Source organism: Accipiter gentilis, chromosome 9 (genome assembly GCF_929443795.1).
Source record: "Accipiter gentilis chromosome 9, bAccGen1.1, whole genome shotgun sequence".
Lineage (NCBI taxonomy): Eukaryota > Metazoa > Chordata > Aves > Accipitriformes > Accipitridae > Astur > Astur gentilis.
Window position 1 is genome coordinate 20,536,332 of NC_064888.1, and position 17,563 is coordinate 20,553,894.

The 17,563-nt window shown below is 44.4% G+C and overlaps 1 protein-coding gene across 2 annotated transcripts in view; it reads left to right on the forward strand.

Annotated features, from left to right (window-relative positions):
- Positions 1-17,057, forward strand: part of SYNPO2L (synaptopodin 2 like) — a 36,283-nt gene extending 19,226 nt beyond the window's left edge. For both annotated transcript variants that reach the window (XM_049809770.1, XM_049809771.1), the window contains exon 4: positions 13,243-17,057. In XM_049809770.1, coding sequence (XP_049665727.1) covers positions 13,243-15,575 — 2,333 coding nt within the window. In that variant the 3' untranslated portion in view covers positions 15,576-17,057. The remainder of the gene's footprint in view (positions 1-13,242) is intronic.
- Positions 17,058-17,563: the final 506 nt, after the last annotated feature.

Here is a 17,563-nt window from a genome sequence, read left to right on the forward strand (position 1 = left end):
AGATGTTTTTCCCCAGGCCAGATAATATTGCAAGGCAATTGTTAATCCTCTCTTTTCTTTTTCTTGGGCTAAACACTCCTCTATCTATTCTGCCTAAGAGGTCTTACAGATGTAACTTTCAAACCGAGGCTGCTTCCCTCAGGCAGAGCATTGTCTTACTGCTGTGCCCTGTGTTGAGAGGACAGACTAGGTTGAGTCCCTTATGTCTGGCCCTGCTAGGCAGTACAACTGACCTGGTGCCTTGTATTATTTCTTTCTAGTCCTTAGCACTCACTTTCCTTAGGACAGCAAAGAAACTAGCAATTTCAGCCTCCCTGAGGACGAAGCTATTTTTTCCCCTTTGACTAATGTACAAGCATGAGGTGAATGTTGAGAAAGGCATGTTCAGCTGCTCACTGCCACCTGATAGTCCTAGCAGTGGATTAGCAATTGCTTTACATCAACACTTATTTCCATGGACAGCGTCAGTACAGAAGGCTCCCAGGAAAGCCATGTATTTAATGCAGAGCTTTTGTGACGGCAATATAGTATCCCGTGGCAGGTGATGCAACTCTATTGCCAGCTAGAGGTAGGGTTCCCAGAAGCACTGCAGACTGAGATAATATTTTATTCTCCTATTACCCCTCCACCGCTTACCCCCCCTTCTGGTTTACTCTGCCATGGATGGCAATTCACATGGCCAGCTTGGCCTTTTCTTGGGTTTGGAATCTTGACAGTAAATGTGAAGGCAAAACTCTATGTCCTGATCACGCTGAAGCAGAGCAACCATTAAAATAAAAGTCACAATCAGCAGCCAGTAACTCTGTGAACGAAGGAAGCAAGGAAGGAAGAGGGATGGAAGGTGTTCATTATGTGGTGAACAGAGCTAAGGAGCACCTGTATCTGGAATAAACACAAGAGGCTGTGGGACTGCTGAGCTGCACTGGCTCCCTGGGGAGGCTGCTTGCAGAGAAGCTATCGGCATGGGAGGCACAAGATACAGCATCTCTTGCCAGAAAGATGTAGCCTTCGCAAGGATGTTTGGGCTTGCATCTTAAATCTGCTTCAGGCTCCCACAGAGCCAGCAGAGTTTAAAGGTCTGTTTCTCTGCCTTCCTTAGAAATACCGAGAGCACAGTAGCCTACTCTGGGACACAGAGATTCCTGGGTTTTGTTAAACTGGAACGCAAAATCAAGATCATGCTTAGAAGTTAGGCAAGTTTTTAAAATCTGGGTTAACTATGGTAGGTGACTTGGACAATCAGTCATGAGAGCCTGGGGTCAATGCAGTAGACATTTAAGGACCATTCTGACTACCTAATAAGATGTTTGCCTTTTGGAGCACTACCTATCCCAGTGCACATGCTCAGCACACCCTCCTTGCCTTGCTATGGCCTTCTCCATCATGATTCCCACCACTGCACCACAAGAATGTGAAAAACTCCTTTTTGGTTTGTTGGGCCTATTACCCAGATGGTTCCTCACCTTTTCTTTCTAGAATGTATGCCTTTCTCATGCCTGCTCTGATGTTTTCTCCAATTTGGGGTGTTTTTCTCTTGTCCTTTGTATTCATGCTTTCTAATTTTTCACTGTCTTTTTTAAGCTACAGAGAGTTTCTTCCTCTCCCACCTGTCCCTGCACCTCAGGCAAACAGAATTGCAGGTATAGTATTTCTAGATGAGTATCTAGAAACAACAGATTTCTAGATAAATAACTGAAATCCCTGTACAACAACAGAGATACTTAATAATTCTTTTGCACACCGAGAGTAGCCACTGACATTCCTCAAAGATCTATTGCCCTGCAAGGATCTCAGTAAGACTGCTATTGCCTGTCAAATCTTGGGCTTTCTCAAACTTCAGATCTGTAGCTCTGCTCTTTATTTCCTGTCTCTAAAGGTTTTGTAGACCTTTGTCATAACTGCATGATTACCAGAGCTCTGAGCTTTCCAGATTGTAGGCAAGTTGATTCAGCATCCCTGCTTCCCCTTTTCTGTATGATTTTCCTTCCTTTTTGTTGTTGTTAGCAGATCTGATCTGTGTTGACAGTATGCTGACCTCAAGATCATCAATGAATTTAGGAAATGCTTCTCATATTCCTCCACCACCTTTCCTAGTCTCACCACAATGGATGATCAGTCTTTATACTCTGTTACTTATTCATTTTCTCTTAATTTTCATCTGGTTGCCATTTCTCCAGTATACGTACTTTTTGCACCTACTCCACCAATGCATGACAACTACAGCTGCTTTCCCTGCCTCTGCTAAGAGGATACAAGTCACTTGCCAATTGCCAGAGGTGACACTGCTGACTAACAACTGCTTTGCATCACAGTAACATAGGAGTAAATGAAGCTCACTTATAGGCAAGGATTTGACTCTAGGAGCAGAACACAGTGTGGTGACAAGATGAGGATTCGGCAGTGGCTGATGCGGAGCAAAATAAGCACAGGGAAGAGCTGGCAGCAGCTGATGATGCCACCTCATGATGCCCTGCATGTTGACAGCTGCTGAGCTGTGCCTCTCCTTCCCCAGCAAAGACACAAAGCCTTACAGCTCACTCCTTAGAGCGGCAACACCTCTTGCAGTGAGGTTTGGGCCTGTCTCTTTGCAAAGTTCCTGCTCTGTTTGCATATCATTATTGGCTCTTTTTTCCAAACTCTAGAATAACCACATACATCATCCCAGCCTCTGCAGGACACATGACTTGGACATGCCTGCTCAAAAACCACTCAGAGCATTGCTGATACAAATTAGTGGAGCAGTGTGGGGAGCCGCTAGCCAGTGGCTACTATGCACCCTGGTGCTTTGCTCAGTTTGGAAAGAGAACAGCCAGCAAACAGAGACTCTTTTTTGTACTTCAAGTGAACTGCAGAAGAGCATTCATACTTGTGAATATCTAATACTTTGCCTCATCTGAAGAAAAAGAAGAACAAATTTGCTTCCTTCCCACTATTACAGTAGCTTGCTGTCTTTAAAGAAGTGATTAATCTCTGGGGTAACTGGGAATCTTTAGGGCCTCAGTTCATCATCACTGTAAAGGCCGAAACCACATCCCTTCCTGAGATGATTTCTGTGCTGCTTGGACAATGCAAAAGGAAGGAAAGGACAACAAGACAGAAAATAGAAATTAAAAAAATCTGAATGAGTTTCAGGAAGATAGGGGAAAGCGGAAGCTGTTGGGAGGGAGAATCAAAGTATAATTGTCAGAAATAATTTCTAGGGAGTTTCTTTGATTTCCCATAGCTCCTGCAGTGTCCTTTGCTGCTCACTACACACTCAGAGGCTTGGGATTTATCTGAAGCCAGGGCTGCTTCTGCTCAGCCATCTGTGCTCTCTAAGGTGCACCCCATTTTGAGAACATGGTTTAGTGGGCATGGTTCATGGTTGTACCCAACGATCTTAAAGGTCTTTTCCAACATCAATGATTCTATGATTATATGATTTTTCACCCCCATCCTAAATTGTCTCCCAGGGATAATAGGCTTAGGCTTTCTCACAACTGGAAATACCAATTGCTAGCAGAAGTCAGACATACCAGGACAGCAGTCTACACCTAAATTGCTATCACACTTTAGGAATTTGTGTCATTGCAAGAAGTGCTTCAAAATATCTCAATTTAAACTTATCCACTGGACTATTTTTAGTTCCTAGCACTCAAGAGCCTCTCCATGTATGGTAGGGGAAGGGAGGGAAAAATGGGTGAGTAAATTTTCTCCTCTGCTTTCTATGGGCCTGGCTGCCTGTGCAGAGTCATCAAAGTTACTACACTGCATATCAGAAAAGGCAATCCTTCTTGTTTAATGGGATGTACAGCAGCATCACTTGACAAGATAGGATAATTCTAAAAGTGGCTTATTCACTTGATGGTCATACAGATTGCCTCTTCTAATAGTGACTGCAGTCACATTTCTCTGCAGAGAGGATGAGTGCACCAAGCCATCTATCAGCCTGTTACAATCAGTACAGGCCACAGGCACTTTGAACAAGAACCTGAATGGCAGTTTGAAGTTACTGCATCACATTTTCTACTTGGCGTTCAGCTTTGACAGTTGTGACTCTAATGATCATAGTTATGTAGTTGTTAAGGCTAGCTTACTGGTTTTACCATTCTCTGCAGTCCAGAAGACCAAAAGGTTTAGGATAGTAGCCAACTGTTACCATCCTACGTGATGTAAAGTAGAATAGAAAAGCATTCTACTCAGACCAGGACAGTAAAACTAATTGCCTTGAAGTATTGATCATATAGGAAGTTCCTAGCAGTATGAAGCAATGCTGAGTAACCCTTGGCTCTTGCTACTTGGTGAGCAGCCATCCACTAGTAAAACAAGGACAACAGCCTCCATGGTTGAATCACAGACGGAGAGCCTGATCTCACTTCAGCACGCATTGTATGCAGGATAGTTGTATGCCTTTGCTTAAGAATAGCCCACTTAATAACTAACATTCAGTTTTTAATTCTCTGCAGTTTGGAAGGCATTTATTAAAGAAGACCACAGTGAGATAAACACAGTGCATCTGGAGCCCTTTTCTTCCAGTTTTATCCTTGAGTATGGCATTTGAGCTTATGCCTTTGGTTTATATTCTTCTTATCGGAACAACAGATGTGTTATTTTTGGGCTGATAAATTAACTATTTGAGCAGAAGACAGAGATTACAAGCTAGTGTTGTCTTTCTTGGCTAGTGTGGATGAATTTTTCCTTCTTTCTTGAGCCATCTCAGAAATTTTCACAGATAATTGGCTGTCTTCTTCAGGTATTCTTACTGGAAACTTCCAGCATTGTTCCTTCAGGCACCACTCTTGTGCAGCATTTTAGTGCAGATGCTGTGAGTTGCAGCACTGGAAGTAAGGCTGATTGACAGATTTCTGCTCTGCTTCACCTTTGTACCTCACTGCTATCCTGCTGCCCCAGAACCTGAAAGAGACATGGATTTAGCTGAATATGTGTTAGCCCAAGAGAAATCTAGCTGCATAAAATATTCTCTGGGAGGGGAGAGATCTTTAGTATTTGAATATGTTTGGAGGAAAGATGTATGTGATCCCTGAACTGAAAACAGATTTACTCTCTTCTGTCCTAGTATTTCCACTATATGAGATAGCATTTTGAGCATCTTTGTTAAACTATCAGTTAGTCGGACGTTACTTTTCTATGTTACTCTTGTCAGTGCAGGGACTCTGACTCTGGGTCAGAATTCTTCAGACATGGTCAGAGGTCATTCATCATCCTACTGCTGATGATAGAGTGTCAGCAGTTCTCTTCCGAGCTCACACTTCTATGGTTCTTGCAGAGCCCTAGCAAGTGATTTTTTCAGAATATGCTGCCATATTAACATAGCCTGTCCTTGCAGATACACTTCTGGAGTGATTTAGGATGTGTAAGGCTGAAGGGGAACAATGGGCTTAAGCCAAAATTTTGCCAGTGATTCAGTTCTCAAGATGATTAGAGCAGCAATCACACTGAAACAACTATATGTAGCCCAATAGACTATCTTAGCCAAGCTGATACTTTCTATGTTCCAGGATTTTGAGAGCTGAGTTGAAAGAAATCAATGCAAACAGTCAATGGAAATCCCTCTACCCATCCAATGTTGTTTCCATCAGTTCTGAAAGGGATATGGGAAATGCTGACAACGTTGGGACAAGTCTGCTCAGAGATGACACAAAGTGATAGTGATGGGGCAGGGAGAGGCATAAAAGGACTTTGACAAGGGTTAATTAAACAACAGAGTCATTGCTCAACAAAACTGAGAGAATTATATCTAGGAAGGAGAAAACTGACAATCTGAAAAATAACCATTCCTTCAGAATCACTTAAATCCATTGTAGGAAGAGATATCAGTTTGTTGTGAAATATCTAAAGCTTCACTGTCATCAGTGTAGCTACTACTTAAACAAGAATCTAGCCCTTTGTACGGAAGATATAGGGGCAGGAATGTGGGTGAGTAGATTCAGCATATCTTGACACACTGAAAGGACAATGCTGAATCATATTCTCTGTAGAGGTGACATGTAAGAAATTACTGAAAATTGTATCAGAATGGCCTTCGGTCCTTGATAAATACACTGGAATAATGGGAAGGTCTCAGGCAAAGAGACCAAGAATAGCACCGTTATAGACACAGACTCTGGGGATAAGAAAAAATAATAAATGTTTAGCTTCATCTAGGTGAATGAAGTCATTCTTTTGAGCACACTTTGTGGAAAACAAAATGATTAGTAAAATAACATCGACTAAAAAAAAACTTGAAAAAGAGATAGTCTTTGACCTGTTCAGTAAGGTAACACTTCATGCCTAAAGATGTAAGGTAGACACAGTATATGTTGGCTTCTGTAAGATATCTGATATGGTTCCACATGACTTTTCCAATGAGAGAAATATGGATGAGATAAGGCTACTGTAAGGTAATTGCACAATTGGCTAAGAATAGAACAGAAAACATTACTATTAATGGCTCGTGATGTCAGATAAGCCGGATAAGCCGGTAGTAGTGTTTCACTGGGCTTCTGAATCTAACAGGACTACTTCTATATTTTCACCCATGGAGCTCTAAACACTAACATGTCAGTCAAATGTCCTCTCCACCTCAATGTTATATGATTGGCGAGGAGACAGATGATTAAAAATCTCAACCCTCCTCTCTTCTCTCAGTGGCACTTGTCTTCTATCTCCATCTAGACAGAACAGGCAATATGTGCTGTGGGGCATCCCACAGCCCCAAAACTGCTATTGATAACTGTGACCTGGCTGGGACACCTTGCAGCTTGCCTCTGGTCTTTCTTTCCACAGAAACTCAGGTGTGTGGGCGACACAGGGGAGGGAGGGTGGGTTACCTAGATTGAGGATTTCAAAAGTGTTCCCAGGTACGACACTATTTTCTTCCTATCTGCTTTTTCGACTCCAAATTCTGCTAGTGAAACTTTTAATATATTTTTCTTTCTCTTGAGTGTGTTATACCTAGAAAGCAGTAACAAGAAATAGCAAAAATACCATTTTTAATGGATGGCCTGAGGATTCAGCAGAGATAGCTGTGTATTAATCAACAGATAACATAAAGCATGGAAGGTATGCACTTGTCTCATGAAAGGGTCGATTTTTTAAATGTAGTAGGAGCTTGAATGGTTGCAGGAAAGGAGTAAAATCAATTGGATAACAAGAATATACGGCAAGTGCAGACTCAGATGGTGAGCATATGCTTGTCTGTATTACTAGAGAGTGGATGCTGGAAACACTGAAGGACAAAGAGAAGATGAATCAATGGTATCCTGCTGTCAGACATCAAGCAATTTTGGGAGCAGTAGAATTAAAAGACCCCAGTGTCCTTTTAATTTATGTCTTGTATTTGATATCTCATTCTCTCATGTCTAGTAAAATGCAAATCTGTCTGATGGCTCTCACATTCAAAATGAAAACTCATAATCTTTCTCTTCTGTGTGCTCTTCAGTTTTTGGTGCCTAACTAAGACTGCACTCAGGCTTTCTGCTTCCTATGGTGGTGGTGGTGGGGGGTCTATCTTCTCTGTCCAGTCACATATTTGCATGTAAACTTGTAGGAGTGTTGTAGCTTTGAGACTTCAGACCTTTAAAATTAGTAAATGGGCTCAAAAGCTATTAGCATGGAACAGCTAAGACTGAAAGACATGCAGCGTAAGTGCATAAACCTTTCTTAGGAAACTGAGCTAAAACTGCAAAACAGATTCACTACTGTATTCAACAGGTGCTGTCTTGGCAAAAAAAACCAAACAATGCTCTTTGGCAGTCTTGTTGCAGAAGATTATGCAGGGAATATCCAGGGCCCGAGTGTGAGCTTTCAGCACAGGAAAGCAGGCTATGTGAGCTACCTTTTGCACTGAGGACATGTTTCCATCCAGCTCAGGAAGAGGGGCAAACTCTCACTCGGTTGAGGGTGATTTTTTGGTGAGAACAAGCTATTCAAGTCTCCAGGATACGATGAGACTTAATACCTTGCAACCACGCACAATGTGTCCACAGCATCTCTGCCTAGCAGAGCTCTTTAATAGCAGTGTGGATGTCGCAGAATGGCTAAGAATGGTCAAAAATGACTGGGCATAATTTTTCCCATGGGCTGTCAATTCACTTGCAGAGAAGATTGATTTCTGTTTTTCTAAAACTAGAAGATTGCAGAGGGCAGTGTCTCTCTCACTGGGAGCTCTTAAAAATCACTACCCCTTTAAGAAGAAATAAGGTTTGACAAGTACTTAACTCTGTATTTAACCTCAGTCAGATACATGCTTAAGAGTTGCAGACTTGAGTAGGACAGAAGCATTTGCCTCCAGCATGCTAAATTGGAGATGAAGACATATCTACCTTTTATATTATGCACAGATTATGTAATTGAAGTGTGACATGAAGAATGAGAATCAAGAATGAGAAACAAGTTTTCTGTCCCAAGAGTTATAGCACTTCTTTGAACTAAAAGAATATATACTCTTTTGCTGTACTGGTTGCAATTCAAACATTGGTTGAAGCTTGAAAGCTGGAAGCTTTCAACAGCAGAATATTTAGAAGGCAAACGTAACCTATCCAAATCTTATTTTGAAAGAATTCCAGGTATGAAACACATGAGATGTCTTTAGCCTCTAACAACTTACTGAGATATTTGCAATGTTAGCCATGGAAAAGTGACCTTCTCTTAACATAAATAGCTGGAAGAACAAGGTTCTAGTTGATCCTGTGTGGAAAAATATAGTAGACAAGTAGTATTTTATCACAGAGGAACAGGCTCTTTATCTCTGAAATTAGCAGCATGCTTATTTTCTATGGTAATAGCTTTTCTAGAATTTGGTCTTTAGTATTAAAATTTACCATTGTTCGTTTCCTAGTGAATATCCAAAGTATCTGACATTGTGTAAACTTGCTTGTTCTCTAGTTTTCCCAAGAATGCATTAAAAAGCTTTCTTTTAATAGGGCCTGATCTTTAAAAGATTTACCCTTCTTTTAATTCTCTTTACTGTGATTATTAGTGTTATTTATTTCACTTCAGTGAAATCTAGTTAAATTAAGTTAATGCAAAAAAATCTTTGCTTTGCTTAATAGAAACTTTTTGGGTTTGTGGATTATTCCAACACAATTTAGTGGTGACAAGAACTAAGTTCTTTAAAAAGTAACAAAAAGCTTTCCATAGAAATTATCCACCGCACCAAGACAATGTAGGAGAGTTTAATAGCCCTTCCATTTAATCTTTTATCTATTCCATTTGAATGTTCTTAATATATATTTTTTCTGTACTGCAAAGCTGTATTTTCGTTTCCAATTGCATATCATATATCTGATTCTACAAAGTTTTCAAAAAGAGATTGTATTCCCTAGATGTGTAAACATTCATCAAAGAAGAAGAAGAGACTGAACCGCTTTGTTCTTGCTGCAAGAGCCTCTATAGTACTCATGACAGGTCTCTCTTACAGCAACATTTGCCTGTGGAAGTTGTCTTCCTGACGTGTAGCAATAGCTAGGGGATTTCAGGATGCATGGTCATACCTTCATTTTTCTAAACTCACTAACACAGAGATGGTCTGCTTTGGTTCCTGGGCTACAGTGTTTGTAAGACTGGAACTGCTGGGAGGGAAAATCACAGGGCAGTGTCACTTGGCCACGGCTCTGGGATTCTCTCACAGGACTTATTGCTTGTGTAGAGAAAGAGGCAGTAATACAAGACATAGCCAAAGTGTGAGGAGATGATAAGCAGGTGACAACTTCAGAGATTTGTAGACTCCCAACACACTCTGTTCCCTTCTCACCATCGACCCCCATCCTCACTATCAACATCTCAGTCTCCAGTGCTGGAGCTGTGAATGGTCCTGCCAAAACACCACTCCTTGGCCTCAAAACGCTCTGTCACCTTCCCTGTGCACAGCCACGCTCTTTCGTGGTGTGGCTAACAGTCTCTGCCATTTTTAATTCAAATTATCTCAAAACTAAACCAGTTCACTGCAGGCATTCAGGATCCTAATGCTCCTCTGTTAAATGTTCCTCAGTCCCTAGTACACAACAGAAATCTGTATCATGGACTGGTTCTCTTCAGACAAGGAAGGAAATTGATATATACAGGAAAAGACAGCCTCTCCTCTCTCTTTATTTCCTTATATTTACCCAGAGCTGGGTGTTGTCTGAGGGTTCCAGACAAGAAAAGTTGCTTTCCTCCTGGGTGGGTTTCTCTGCCTGTCCATGTTGGACATGAGCACTGTGTTAGTCTCATCTGTCTGAAGAGCTCTGTGGCACCGAAATGCTGGACCTTGAGGCACTGTGAACATTAACCTGAAGCTTGCACCGCAGAAGCTGTGAGAGTATGGTGTCTAATTTCTTATTTTAAAATAAAGGAGTTTCTCCTTACAAGGAGTAGAGGGTGGGGGGAAAGAAGGAGTGTATTCAAGTGCCAGGTGACAATGTCCATCATACTGCTCAGTGATGAAGCTAAGAAGACAAAAATAGATAAAGTGACCTCATGTCTTTGGGCAGCAATGCCTATGAGACAAAAGAGAGGCTTTAAAAGGATTGTGGAGCTGATAGCAAAGGGCTTGGACACCTCAGAGTTTTGGTTCTGCTCCAGCAGGGAACTGCTCTGCTTCTCCTCTCATTGCCGCTCTCTGTTTATGGTGAGTTGTGAATTAAATGGGCTTTGTGACATGCCCAGCTCTCCAGGTCTGGACTCTGCCTTCTCAAGCTTGGATCAGCCTTGTACAGGTACAGATGTCTCCTCTTTTCTATTCTCTATTTTTGGGGTTTTCTTCTTTTCTTTTCTTTTCTTTTCTTTTCTTTTCTTTTCTTTTCTTTTCTTTTCTTTTCTTTTCTTTTCTTTTCTTTTCTTTTCTTTTCTTTTCTTTTCTTTTCTTTTCTTTTCTTTTCTTTTCTTTTCTTTTCTTTTCTTTTCTTTTCTTTTCTTTTCTTTTCTTTTCTCCCCCCTTTCCTTTCCTGTCCTTCTGATTTCACTCTTGCTCTTTACCTTCAGAAATTCATCCCAGGAAGATTTCTCTTTTTTCTCAAACTGTTGTGGGATATTGTACCTTGAATAGCATGAACATTTTTTGTTGGCAGGATTGGTATAATTAGTTATGTGCTTTAGCCTTTGCTGAGGAGGAAAGCAGGAAGAAGAGAAGAGGGAGGCAAGTTGCAGGTCCCAGAGAGCCTTACTTGCCAGCTGCTTCACAGCACAGGGAAGTTCAGAGCAATTTCTGAGGGAAGATGTACATAAATGCTAAAGCTAAGCCAGGACCAAGAGTTGGTGGAGGCATAGCCAAGACTGTCTTCAGTTATATTTTCTTCTAACAGTATTTGCTAGCCCAGACTCTAGAGTAGTGCGCTTTCATGGTGCGCTGCTGTCAGAAGGCACTATACAGACACTGACTTTGGATGGTGTAGCTCCTTAGCTGTTAGCTCCTAATGCTAGAAAGCCTCCTGTGAGTCACTCATAGTCCAGAGTTTACATATTCTGCACTTGACTAAGACTCTGTAGTGCTTGCTCTTCCTCCTTGTAAATTTCAAAGCAAAATATGAGGAAGGTAAGGTGCAGTAGCTTGTAGCAAGGATGCTCGTAGCAAGAAAGTAATCTCTCTTATTTCCTCCATTGTGAACAACTCCGACACACATATGCATGCAGCTCTGTAAGTGGACTGCACAGAGCTTCAGTGACTGTAGCTAGTTTCCATCATGGAGACCAGGTGTTTGAGAGCAAGTCTATGATTGCCCTGAAGAGTACTAGATCTCCACAAAAACCTGGATACTACTTCAGTATTGGTTGAACAAGGCAGAGTCATTCTGTAAGAGCTTGGCAGAGAGCCTTCACTTCGCAAGTGCAAGTACAAATAGTGAGCCATTTTTTTAGAATTGATTTTCCTGTTTCCATTTTTCTGGGGGCAAAGGGGAGGAATGGACTATGCATCCAAATGAGGTTATCTCAAATTTAGAAGTCCCCTTGTTGAAATCCCAAAGCAGCAGCATGTGCTATGGAATGGCTGCAAAACTTGAGAAGAGTTTTTTCCTTGTAATTAGCTTAAGCTTCCTGGAAGCGTGTCTGCTCTGCATATCAACACATTATTTTTCACCACGGGCTGACAGAAGGAAGCTCTTTCTGCTGTGGTTACACCTGCCACAATTGTGCAGACTAGCCATGTTTTGGGAGACATCTGCAGCCCTGAGGAAAACTGATATTCTTCTTAAGTGATATCCCTGTCCCCCGCTGCAGGTAACATTAGCAGGTCCCCATTGAATGAATGCTCTGTGATAACAGGGTCAGACGTGAGATCATGAGAGGTCTGAGCAGCTTCCATCCTCTCTTGCGCTAACACCAACTTCCATAACTGCCTGTAGCTCTCTTCTCCTCTCCTCTCCTCTCCTCTCCTCTCCTCTCCTCTCCTCTCCTCTCCTCTCCTCTCCTCTCCTCTCCTCTCCTCTCTTCTCCCCCTTCTGCAGGACATCATCTTGTACCTCTTTCTTGAGAATGTCTGATCTGAACAAGGTGCTACACAGTTTCTTTTGACAAATTATTAGATGCAGGCAGTGGATGGATGTTTCACCTGTATTATCATGCTGGGAAATAGATGATGGGAGTAAGGAAAAGAATGAAATGAAAGAAATCAGAAATTAGTCCTAACATTTAGGTATGTGGGTTTAGGTATGGGGCTCTACTGACTGCTGGTCTGGCAGTGCAGGTCGAAAATTATTATCCCACAGTTTCATGCCAGTGTCCCGACAGGTTGTTGGCTTTTCCAAGCAAGCCTAAGTGGATTGCTTCTGGCCTGGCTGATCAGTTGTGGAAATCTGGGATTCTTGCTTAGGAGCAAAGGCTATTCTTCCTTGCTGGGCATGGGGCACAGGCAAGGGACCAAGGCAATTGTGAAAACATGCCTCATGCTGTTGCAGGGCTGCTGCAGAAAGCAGCAAACAGCCCTACACAGAATGCTGTACAAGACACTCTGTACCTGGCACTCAAGGGCCCAGAGCAGGAGCAGCCTGGCTATGCCTGCAGAGGACATCTCCCATTGCACATATGCATGGATGTTAACAGTAGCAGTGGCTGCTTCCCAAAAAATCAGGGCCAGAGAGATTACGTGCTCCTGGGAATCGTCCATATGATTGATTTCTCTCAGCAATTCCTAAAGACACTATCAGCAAAGGTAAGAAAGAAAAAGAAGGGCAGAGGGTGACAGTGTGTTTCCTCGTAACGGCCCTGGAATACCTACAGCCATATCACTATCTTTGCCCACCCAGCCTTTTGCTGTGCTCTGAGCCCATGTCTTTTTGTCTCTTACAGAACTCCACCGCCACGAGAGCATCCAAGAGAAGAACGTGAAAGAAGCCAAAACCAAGTGCAGAACCATTGCATCCCTGCTGACAGATGCACCCAACCCCCACTCCAAGGGGGTGCTGATGTTCAAGAAGCGCAGGCAGAGAGCTAAGAAGTATACATTGGTAAGCTTTGGGAGTGTTGACGAAGACCGCTCCTACGAGGAGGAAGACGGAGTTTTTCCAACTAGTGAGTCTGAATTTGATGAGGAAGGTTTCTCTGATGCACGAAGCCTAACTAATCACTCAGACTGGGACAAAACTTACCTGGACATTGAAAAGTCGAAGTCTCACTCTGAACAGAAGGAAGAGAAGCAAAAAGGTTTGAGTGAGGCCTCAGGTAAAGGAGCACGATTATTTGAGCAGCAGAGGGAACGGGCTGGGAAGTACACAGCCGCTAGAGTCCCAGTGCAGAAGAGCCCCCAGTTTGCCCCACCTGCCCAGCTACAGCAGGTCACAGCGAACGGAGATATGCCTGTGCCACAGAAGGCAGAGAGCATGCCCCTCAGCATCCACCTGGAAGGTGTGCAAGTGCCCAGCAAGAAGGCAGCCACCCTCCCCACTCAGCTCCTAGGTCTCCCTAGCCCCTCTTTTGTCCCACCTCCCCCAATCACCCCCGACTCCTTCCCTGCAAGCTCAACAAGCATGTTCAACAGGTCTGCACGGCCTTTTACTCCTGGCTCTTCTGGCCAACGCGCAGCAACAACCTCTGTCATCTTCAGGCCATCTGCACCCAAAAAACCTAGTGAAAGTCTGAGTGGGCAAAGCACAGTGGTTCCCTCTTTCTCACCTCCAGCTCCCAGAACACCTACCATTACACCGGTGCCAGGACACCGTGGTCCAGTCAGCTCCACCACATCTCTGTATATTCCTGCACCAGGAAGGCCAACACCACCACTGGAATCAGAGCAAAGAGTAGGAGGTGCTCCAGAGACTAAGCCTTCTGCCAACACTGCCCGGACATCCACCACCTCTATATTTCTGTCAACTCCCTCAAAGCTGGAAGGGGAAGCCTCTGCAGCATCCCAACCACGAGTCCCTGCAACAGCCTCTTCTTCTTTGTATATTAGTCCAGCACCATCACAGCACATGATAAGCAGTTCTCCCGTGCCAAAGCAGCCTTTTCCTGCTGTCTCACCAGCTATGCCACGACCTCCTGCTGAGCCCTTAACCTCCAGGGAGGAGAGGATTGCCACACCAGCTCCCCGCACAGGCATCCTGCAGGAGGCTCGCCGGCGGGGCAACAAGAAACCCATGTTCAGTAAGATTGAGGAGAAGAAGAAAAATTCACCAAACCCGGAGCTCCTGTCTCTAGTGCAGAACCTGGATGAGAAGCCGAAAGGTGACCACCCTGGCGCAGGCTTCGAGTCTGGGCCTGAGGAGGACTTCCTCAGCCTGGGTGCTGAGGCCTGCAACTTCATGCAGTCCTCTGGCCGCAAATTCAAGATTCCACCTCCAGTGGCTCCTAAGCCTCAGCAGCAAGATGCTGGAGTGGTAAATGGGGCCAAGGACATGCCTCAGCTTAAAGGCAAGGGGGCAGATCTCTTTGCCAAATGCCAGAGCCGCATGGAAAAATTTGTGGTGGAGACAACAGCGAAGCCAGAATCCAAGCCTAGAACTCCCTCTCCTTCCCCTTCTCTACCATCATCCTGGAAATATTCACCCAACATCCGGGCTCCCCCTCCAATAGCTTACAACCCAATGCTTTCCCCTTTTTATCCCCTGGCAGCCAGCAAATCTCAGGCTAGCAAAGCAGAGAGCAAAGTGAAAAAGGCACCTGGCCAGAAATCAGGGATCAAAGTCATTGATTTAATGCGCCACCAGCCCTATCAATTAAAGTCAGCCATGTTCTGTTTTGATGAAACCCCGAGCTCCAGCATTCAGGATTCTCCTGGACAGCCAGCCCCGCAGACTAGGTCATCCTTCACAACAGCTAAGCAGTTAGCCATGAAAACAGCCAAGACCCAGGAGATTCGTCGCTTCTCCACTCCGGCTCCCATGCCAGCCTCAAGCAGCCTGGCACCCACTGTTCTTGCTCCCCGCTCGGCCACCACATTGGATGAGCCAGTGTGGAGAACAGAAATGGCCTCTTCTGCCCCCGCTACACCAGCGCCCTTACAGGTAGAGCTCAGCCAGACCCCTAAGCCATACCAGAACTTCCCACAGCCTGGTCAGGCAGGGCAGGGGCCTTCCCCAAAGCCAGCCTCAGCCTCTCGCTTTCAAGCAGCCAGGCCCAAATTCTCAGCAGCAAGAACAGGGATGCAGGCCAATGTGTGGAGGCCGAGCTTTGGCCACCACTGACGCAGGCAACCCTCCCATCCCATCTGTGGCCCCGCAGAGATAGTGCTCCTTTTGTCTTTCCTGTCAGCTCAGTACATTGAGATGAGTGACATAAAATGAAGAAAAGAGAAAAAAAATTACTCTCTTCTGCACCACCCTCTCCCCCAGCCTCCTCTTGGTCTCAAATGGGCAGCTTCATGGCAAGGCTTACTAGCTGTGGCTACAGCAGGAGGAAGAATGTGGATAGAGGGCCTAAGTATGGTACAGAGAGACTGTGAAATTGAATACAGCAGCAAAAGCCACCTCTGGAGGTGATGAATGGCAGGGGTTGTGTTACATAAGGATGTTGAGACATGTCCTTAGTAGTGATTTTCCTTTCCCAAGGGCTTTGGAGTCATCCCTGAATGGAGGGAGACTCGTGGGGGCAAGAGCTTTCCGGGAAGAAAAGGACAGAGGTGGGATTAGAGTACAGAAGCCCTAATGTACCCATTAGACTGCTTTTCTATGAGCCTGTCAGTCTGTACACATGCACACACATGCAGAGAGCAACACTCAGCAGGGAGTGAAAGTAGAAGTGGGGCTTTGACTTGTACGCTTCTCCCAGAGTCCCTTCTGGAGGGGCATGGGAAAGGAGGTGAGAGAGCAGAGTGAGCAGGGGTGTTTGCACATCCACAGGTGGGCACTGTGCCCTGCACAGGAGGGCTGCCACGTATGCCCGTTCCTCCAGTCACCAGGGCTGGGTTAAAAAGGAGAGTCGTCCTGGCTGGTGCTAAACATCGCTATTAGGTCTGGGAGCAGTTTGCCAAAGAGAGACATTGAATGCACTTGGTTGGGCTATCACAAGCTAGAGGAACTGCAGAAGGAAGTGTCAAAGTTAAGATCAGGCAGTGGCTGGTATGTGCAAGGAAGGCCCTGCAGCATTCATCACACTGGAACAGGATACAGATGCGGTAAGTATAAAGGAGGATTGCGTGGGAGAAGTTAGAGTTGGCTTTAAAAGGAGGCAGGACTGAGTATGCATTTGCACATCATCTTTTTTTTAGTTCAGGACAGAAGTGTGGCTAGACTGGAAATGGGTTATATAAAGGTTGCTGAAAACTGTGATGAGATGGAAAATGGAACCCCTTTACAGACGGTCTCAGTATAGAAGTGGAGGACAGGGAAAGAGAAAGTCACAAGTAGAATTTCATACTAAATGATTTAAGTATCCTTGGGGTCTCTTTGGTAAGAACTGAAGTGCTCTGAGAGTCCCAGAGGATCTGCAATCACATACAGAGCTCAGATTGCTGGCAATGATGCGGAAACGGGACTGGTTATTCCTTGAATGTTCCAGGCTAGCCTCAGACTTAATCCCTACACTAAAAGCATACAAGGAGAAAGCATTCCCTTTCCCAAGGAAGAATTCAAGATATTAGTAAGGACTGTGCATGTCATCTGTGTTCTTGTTTGCACAGAGCCCTGCCATTTGCTTTCTGCCTGTGCTCCCCCTTTTGCAGCAGCCACTTTTGCAGTGTGATTCCCACAAGTACACCAAGAAAGCATTGCTTCTGAATGACTGGCTCCCAACACAGCAAATGCCCCAGCTACAATGAAGTGGCTCGCCTCCTCTTCCTGGGCAGAGGTTGCCCAGGCTTTTCCTAGACCCTCAGGAATGAGTACTGGTGGTATGATGAGGGTCTCATAGCCCTGCTTGAGATGTGTCTCAATCTTATGAGATTTGCTCCTCTCCTTCCAGCAGAAGGCAGTCTCTGGCCTTGGATGTACAAAACTGTACATTCTGGGAAGAAAAAAAAGGGTGCAAATGAGGCTGATGCCACGTCGGTAAGTAGTGCAGCTAGTGTGATTTCACACTAAGTCCAAGCCAACCTTCCTTCGCACAGCTGGAGCTTATGATATATAGCCCTTTTCAGAAAAGCTGGAGGCTCTACTTTTCCTTGGAGGTTCTAAAGTACACCTGTGAGCACCTGCGCATTTGGCATGTGTGCTCTCCCACGAAGAAAAAAAAGAGG